The following is a 7,500-nucleotide window of genomic DNA, read 5'->3' as shown; positions in this document are numbered from 1 at the left end:
GATAGACAGACAAATAGGCAAGTAAACAAACAAAGAAACAAGCAACTAAACAAAGAGACAGACAAACAAACGAACAAATAAACCAACAACCAAACGACGCTTGCCTGAGTGCACACTGTTTTGAATCTTTCGGAGTTCTTCGTTCAGCAATCTGTCCACTGCCAGTGGCATTGCAGGAATAACCCCTGAGACACAGCGCAGCTAGCAAGCCCCAAACCCTAAACCCTAAATCGTAGACTCTAAACCCTAAACCCTAGACTCTAGACTGTAGATAGTTAACCCTAAAACCTCTACCCTAAACACTATACCTGCCCAAACTCTAGACCCTAAACCTTAGCCTATAAACCCTACTCCCTAAATATCAAACCCTAAACCATACAGCCTAAATCCTAGACCATCGGCTGACCGTGTGCCTGCAGTTGTTGCGCGCGTATCGTGAGTCTGGCGTTTGCTGTTGGGTTGTTCTTGACAAATTCAAAGACCCGATGTGAGGAGAAGTGTTCAAAGAATGCCCTTCTCGCGTCATCAGAAAAAGACTTGCAGCCGCTGCTAGTAAGAGAATTAAAAGAAGGAGCAGGAGAAGCTACCTGCTGCAGCTGTGCCAGGTGTCTCCGTACTGCAGCAGAAGCAAACCAAACACCAAACATACAAAAGGAGACAATCACGAATACACAACGACTGCACAGACACAAAGAAACAACGTATGCAATAGCTTTTGCTACTGATACAGCAGCTGCAGCAGCTGCAGCAGCACAGTGAAGCTCCACCTACTACAGGCTAAGCTGGGAGCAGCACAAGCGGGACGGGCCGCAGCACCTGCTGCCTGCACTCAGGCGAGTGTCCTTTTGTCTGGTTGTCTGTGTGTTTGTCTGGCTGTTTGTTTGTTTGTTTGCGTGTGCGTTTATCTGTCTGTCTGTTGTTTGTTTCTTTCTTTCTTTGTTTGCAATATCTGTCTGCATTTCTGTCGGTCTGCCTATCTGTCTATTTGTTTTTTGTTTGCGTGTTCCATTTGCCTCACAGATATTATCAACATGGGTCTTGATACTGCTGCTGTCACGAAAGAGGGTCACAGAGTGTTGCGTTGCTTCGTGGACTTTGCGGAGGGCCCATCGCTCCACAGCTGAGGCAGCGAGGGCTCCCAGAGACTGGGGGGGCCCGTCAACGAAGCCGCCTTGGGGTCCCCCTTGTGGCCCCGAGCTGCTGGTGCGGGCTCCCCACGGCAACAGCATTGCCTCTGTCACGCAGATGTCGTCGCGAGTACCCAAGTTACCCAACGCATAATCCTAAGCAGACAGCAGAAAAACAAAAACGAAAACACACAACACAATGCAGAGGGGCCAAGTCCTCAGCTAGCTATAAGTCCTCAGTTAGCTATAAGACCTCAGCTAGATGTACGCCCTCAGCTAGCTATTGGTCCTCAGCTACCTATAAGTCCAGAGCTAGCCGCAACTCCTCGCTAGCGACATATTCCCAGCTAGCGAGGACTCACCAGATAGTGAAGCCATCACATCGAGGTAAGCCTCTATAGCTAACTAATCCTTCTCAGCTAGCTAGTCTTTATCAGGTAGCTGTGCCTTCTTAGCTTTGCCTTCTAGCTAGGTGCGCCTTTTAGCTAGGTGTGGCTTGTGAGCTAGCTTTGTCTTCATGCATCATTACATCTCGGCTTACCGCCTGTGCCCCGTGGAACCTGGGGCCGATTCTGGGGCTGTTGCCTAGCGTTGCAAAGAAGGGCAGACTGCTAAGAGGTACGGCGCTGGCAGTGAAGCCCGGAACAGAGAGCTGTGCAGCATCGATTGTCCCCAACCCGGGCTCAGACCAGCTCCTTACTCGGACCTCTCCATCTCCCTGGCCCCGCCCCCGCATGCCGCTCTCTAAACCCCAAACAGCGCCGCCCTCCTGCCCACGAAGGGGCCCCTGGGCTCCCCCGGGGCCCCAGGAAACCTGCAGGCCTGGGGCTTCCTGAGGGCCCGCAGGTACAGAAGTCCGGTAGACATGGATGCCAGTGGGATCTCCTTCTGGAGACAGAAGCGGGGAGCTAAAGCTGGTTGAGGTTGTTTGGCCCCCAGAAGGAGTTGTTAGTAGCTGTTGCTGCTGCTGCTGCTGTTGTTGCTGTTGCTGCAGTTGCTGCCCTGACCCATCTGCAAAACGCACGCGGTGAACTGCGGTTGCAGCCCCTGCACCCATTCCTGCTGCTGTTGCTCCCATTGCTGCTGCTCCGTAGAGCGTGCCTACACCTTGTTGAGGGGCCCTCCCTCCTAAGGTGTCTGGAGGGGAGGGGCCCCCAGGGCCCACGTGCACGACTTGAACGCCGCGGGACGGGGGGAGTTGGGGGCCCCCCTGTCCAGTGAATTCGCTATTAATGCCATGAGAGGTAGCAAAGGGTCCCCCAGAGATTGCAACAGAACCCTGGGGCCCCCCTTGGGGCTCCCCATAGGGCCCACTTTGGCCCCCCCCTGCGGCCCGTGGATCCTCTCCGAAGCGCATCAGATGCACCGCTGTTGGGGGCCCTTGCGGACTGTGCATACTGCCGCTGGTGCCGCTGCTGCTGCCGCTAATATGAGAACTGCTGCTGGGGACTCCAGAGATGTGGGGGTAGATTGTCGCTCCTCTAGAAGGGGCAGCAGTCCCCGCAAGGTACGGAGACACCACAGGCCCCCCCGCAGGAGACACGCCAGCAGCCATGCCTCCGCTGCTGCCTGCTGCTTCGTATGCAGCAGCCCCCTCCCCACCGCCTCCCTGGCTGCTCCTAGCAGCACCTGTAGCGGCTGCAGCAGCAGCAGCAGCCGCTCCTTCTTTTGAAAGGGAGACTTCGGTGGATCCTTGGGGCACAATGACCGAGGGCAGCGGAGGGACCACCACCGGCGTTTTGCTGCTGAGATCGACGTGTGGTGCAGCAGGGATAGCAATTGGCTGCTCGCGGGTTCCCAGGGACAGCTGGGCCCCCACAGCCCCTTCCGATCTCTGGGGTTGAGATGACCTAGTGTAACGAACAACTGAAGAGACAGACACCGCGACAGGAGGAGACAACGGTAGACGCCATCAGCAAGCGGTGCAGCAACAGTACTTTAAATCAGCAGTGCCGAGGTGCAGCGGCAGTAGCAGCTCGTTGCAGCAGCTGCACTGGCTCTTTGAATTAGCAGCAGCTCGTCATAGGATGCAACTTGTTTGTCCCCCTAAGTGTCGCGACAACACACTGACGCCGATGAGATAGTACCCATGTCTCCTTACCTGTTACTTTGCTTGGGTCTGTAAGCAGCACACAGCACATGAGCACAATAAGCTAGATATAAGGTGCTGCAGCAGCCCAGCAGCAGCACGCTGCTTATCCAAAGCCCAAGGGAGCGCTGAGTCGCTTTAAAGCCCAGCACCAGCTCGTTGTAGCAGCGGCAGCCCGTTGCAGCGGCAGCAGGTCGTTACAGCAGCATCAGCTCTTTGCAGCAGCAGCAGCTTGCTGCAACAGAAGCTCGTCAAGCAATCAACATCAGCAACAGTTCTTTGAATAAGCGGCAGCAGCTCGACACAGCAGCAGCAGCAGGAGCTTACCATCAATGATAGAAAGTACAAGTTCGATGACTTGCTGCGCCATGTTTTCTGGGAGTGCAGCAGGAGGTGCAGCTGCTGCTGCTTTATATACCATTTGATTGATTGCTGCTGAAGTTGCACGCAGATGTACTGCAGTGAATTCTGCTTTTGTTTTTGCTGCTGTAGTAACTGTTGTATGAAGATCATTAAGGGCAAGGAGAGCTTCTGTCTTTGCGTCTGCTGCTGTCTTTGTTTTTGTATTTAAGCTGCTTACCGCCTTCTCAATTATAGCAACACAAAAGACAGACAGAGGCTGTGCATATGAACTTCCCTGCACTAACACAGAACGTAAAGACCCCTCCAACTCCCCGGGGTCTAGCTCGACAGAGACCCCGTCAGGAGCAGCAGCTGCTGCTGCCATTATCCCACTCAGCAGCTCCTTCGCCATACCCGTCAGCAGCAGTGCTGAGCCACAACACCAGAAGGAACGGTAGCAGCAATAGCAGCATGAATAGCAGCAGCAGATGCATGCATGGGCAGCGGGACACAACACAGGCTAATCTACGGGCAACAAGCTGAGGGAATTTGAGCAAAGCACCGTACAGCACCAGCGGGTGCTGCTGTCGCGTGCTGCAACCGCTGCAGCAGCAGCCGCTGAAGGCTTCGCCTTACTTCCCGCCTGAATGTAGAGAGCAGCTGCAGCAATGAAGACAGAGGCACAAAACACTTCAAATGTAAACACCCAACAGTTGTCAGATTAACCCAAGTCATCTACAGCCACAGCATGCATGCACTGATGCATGCATGCATGCNATGCATGCATGCATGCTGGATGCAGCAGCCTTTGCTGCAGCCGAAGCAACAGGGAAACGTACCATCAAAGATCTTCATGGCTGCTTGGGTGGCGGCTGATCCCTCTTCTGAAACGCATTGATACACCGGAGCGACGGTTTAGCATTTAGGGTTTGCGTTCGGCTTCACCCGTCTACCTCTTGCTCGTGAGTTGCGGCATTTTGGCCAGATGTTTAGGGGTTTAGGGTTGTAGGCACAAGTGCGGGGTGTGAGTGCAGGAAAGCCGCAAACACTCGTTTAGGGTTTAGGGTTTCGGTCGGGGCTGACCTGTCTCTTGAGCGTTTTGTCTCGCCATTTGCACTTGCTCTGCATATTGCTTAGCTAGGCCCTCTTGATGAGCTGCTTGGTCGCTCAGGGACGGCAGCTGCAGCAAGCTCGGTGATGCTGCTGCTGCTGAGTTTGTTCCACCGCTCGCTTCTCCATGTCGTGCTGCTGCAGCAGATATCAAACCTGCATTACAAAAGCAGAAAGAAAGCTTGGGTGTACGTACAGCTTGAAGAGACAAGCAACAAGGACAAATCACTGACCATTCTCTCCCTCCCTTGCCGCTCAATCTATAACCATAAACTGCCTCAAACGCAGCAGCTGCTGCACCAGCCCAGCTGCTCCAACCGCCTAGGTTAAACCTATGCAGTAGCTGAAGCAGCAGCAGCAGCAAAAGCAGCAGCAGCAAGTGCAGCATAACATGGTTTAGCTCGTGTGCTTCAACGCGTCCCCCTACCTGCAGGGAACTTCTTCCTCCTGGGTTTTGCTTTGCTTTCAGGCTCTGTCTTTTCGTTTTTCTGCTTCTTCCCTTTCTTTTTTGCCTTCTTCATTTCTTTTTCCTCTGCTTTTCGTTGCTGTAGAGTCATGTAGCTGCACTTGGCCCCGTCTGCAACGCAGCAGATAATACGCATGCAGACAGCCACCGGCCACAAGGGCTTTGCCAATGTATGGGGCTTCGCAGGTCGCTGCTGTTGCTGTCTCCTTTTGCACTGTCTTCCTTCAATCCCGCACAGCTAAGTCCGTCAGTGGGGACATATTTTCTAGCCCCTATTCACACCTCAAGCCGTTCTATACTCTGCAGCAGCGGCAGCAGTAACCTCAGAAGGAACAGCAACAGCAAGAGCAACAACAGCAGCAGCAACGGGAGTAACAGCAAGAGAAACAGGACGCTGACCCAGTTGCTCTGCGGCGAGGACTGCAGCAGCATATTCCCTTAATGTTAAACAGAAATGCGTGGAGGCAGTCTCATCTGAGCTGCAATAGCCAGCAGGGTCCTGCAGGGCCCCAAGATGCGTCTGGGTTGTCTGTGCTTCGAAGGCACTCAACAGCTGTATATCTGAGTGGACAAAAACAAACAAGCGCAGGCCATAAGCCCTGAACCCTAAACCGTAAAACCGATACACACACCCTAAGTGATAAACCCTAGAAAACGTAAAACCAGAAAAGAAAGAAAATAAAGCATGAACCCTAAACCCTAAACCCTAGCGGCGATAAAATAATACATATTTAATCCTAAAGGCGCTGAAGGCTCCAGACCCTAAACCCTAGGAGCAATACCAATCGTAAGTCCGAAACCCTAGACATTAAAAGCGATAAAACGCCAAGCAACTAGACCCTAAACCCTAAGGGAGCAGCACTTGAAGTAAAGACTCGCCTTGGGCCTGGGTGGCGGAGGCAGCTGATGTGTCTCTTGTCCCCTCTCCTACATATTGCACTTGTACAGCACGAGCTGAGCAGCCACAAAAATCCGAAGCCCTAAGCCCTAAACCCTCAGAGTAAACCTTCTGCTGCGGGTTCGTCTACGCAAACGTAGACGAACCTGCGTCGAAAGAAGGAGGGAGAGAGATAACAACAGGTACAGAAAAGAGACAGTCAAGTGAAAACAAGGAGACACCCTATAGACGGAAAGAATACATCCGTAGATAGAAATGAGACACCAGGGAGACGGTTTAATAAGAAAGGAGACAGTATAACGATAGAAAAGAGAAANGACAGTTCGAACACAAAAAGACGCTTCGTAGACAGAAAGGAGATAGTGCAATGACAGACGGGAGACAGTACAATGTGAGAAAGGAGACAGTACAAAGACATAAGAGAGACAGTTTACGGATAGAGAGGCGACAGTTTGACGACAGGAAAACGAAGGGGACACTTTACCTGCTGCAGCTGCAGGAGTGGCTTGTTGATTGTTGTCTTGAAGGAGAGGAGAGCAGCAGAGTCCGTTGCAGCGGCAAGAAACACAAACAAATAAAAGAAAACAGCAAAACGAATCATAAGCATTTACCAACAAAGCAAAGCAGAAACATTTCACCTCGGTATACAACAAAACAAAGATGAGTTAGGGACATCTGCGGCGCATCCTATAAATACCTGTTGGGGCGAAAGCCAAGCATAAGAAGGCCTGCAAGAAGGCCTGCAGCAGCACCAGGGCGGCTGGTGTCTCTGCAGCACAAACAGCCGAACAAAGTATCGTAAACCGTAGACACAAAACCCTAGATCCAGGGGCTCATGAACTCGCGCCCCCGAAGGAACCGATAGAGGTGCAGTTGCAGGAGCTGCAGGAGACTTTGGGAAACACTCAACCACCAGATGAAGGCCCAGGTCTAGGGTCTGGAGTTTTGAAGCCCTGGCCCTCTCGGCTTCGTCCAAGCTCTACATGGACCGAAAACGTCATAGGAGAGGACCCGTGTTGTGCCACCAGCTTAGGGGGCGGCAACGCAGGCTCGGCACTTAGAGTTTAGGGTTTAGAGTTTAGAGCGTAGGAGTTATGGTATAGGGTTTAAGGTTTACTCCTCAGCCTCGCCATGTTGTGTCGAGTCGGCCGCAGAGCAGACCGGCGGTTGGCTGTGTCTTCCGTGTGAAATGGGGGTTTATGAATCTAAAACAATTATATATTTAAAACAATTAAAGATAAAACAAAGACAAAACCAAAAAATAAGAGAATTTAAACAGACAAACAACAATGGAGCAGCGGCTGCGCCCAGCAGTGCCCGAGTGGCCGCCCCCGACCGCAGACCGCAGCTGTTCAGCAGTCGCGGTTTGTCTTAGTCCTTTTCTGCTTTTGTTTGTTGAATTTCACTGGACTTTTTATTTTTTCAAGCATTTAAATGCAAATAAGGGAACGAAAGGACAATATAGGCA

At 52.2% G+C, this 7,500-nt stretch overlaps 1 protein-coding gene across 1 annotated transcript in view; it reads right to left on the bottom strand.

Annotated features, from left to right (window-relative positions):
• EMH_0097900 (Rhoptry neck protein 5, related) overlaps window positions 1-5,943 on the bottom strand; it is a gene marked incomplete at both ends in the record, with an annotated part of 11,730 nt that extends 5,787 nt beyond the window's left edge. Inside the window, 10 exons of the mRNA XM_013495208.1 lie at window positions 407-616; window positions 1,019-1,283; window positions 1,669-2,993; window positions 3,229-3,246; window positions 3,544-3,987; window positions 4,398-4,442; window positions 4,642-4,824; window positions 5,096-5,245; window positions 5,534-5,733; window positions 5,903-5,943. Of these exons, the coding sequence (XP_013350662.1) occupies window positions 407-616; window positions 1,019-1,283; window positions 1,669-2,993; window positions 3,229-3,246; window positions 3,544-3,987; window positions 4,398-4,442; window positions 4,642-4,824; window positions 5,096-5,245; window positions 5,534-5,733; window positions 5,903-5,943 (2,881 nt within the window). The remainder of the gene's footprint in view (window positions 1-406; window positions 617-1,018; window positions 1,284-1,668; window positions 2,994-3,228; window positions 3,247-3,543; window positions 3,988-4,397; window positions 4,443-4,641; window positions 4,825-5,095; window positions 5,246-5,533; window positions 5,734-5,902) is intronic.
• Window positions 5,944-7,500: the final 1,557 nt, after the last annotated feature.

This window comes from Eimeria mitis, genomic scaffold (assembly GCF_000499745.2).
Source record: "Eimeria mitis Houghton genomic scaffold, Emh_scaff147, whole genome shotgun sequence".
Classification (NCBI taxonomy): domain Eukaryota; phylum Apicomplexa; class Conoidasida; order Eucoccidiorida; family Eimeriidae; genus Eimeria; species Eimeria mitis.
This window is presented reverse-complemented; position numbering and strand designations above follow the sequence as displayed.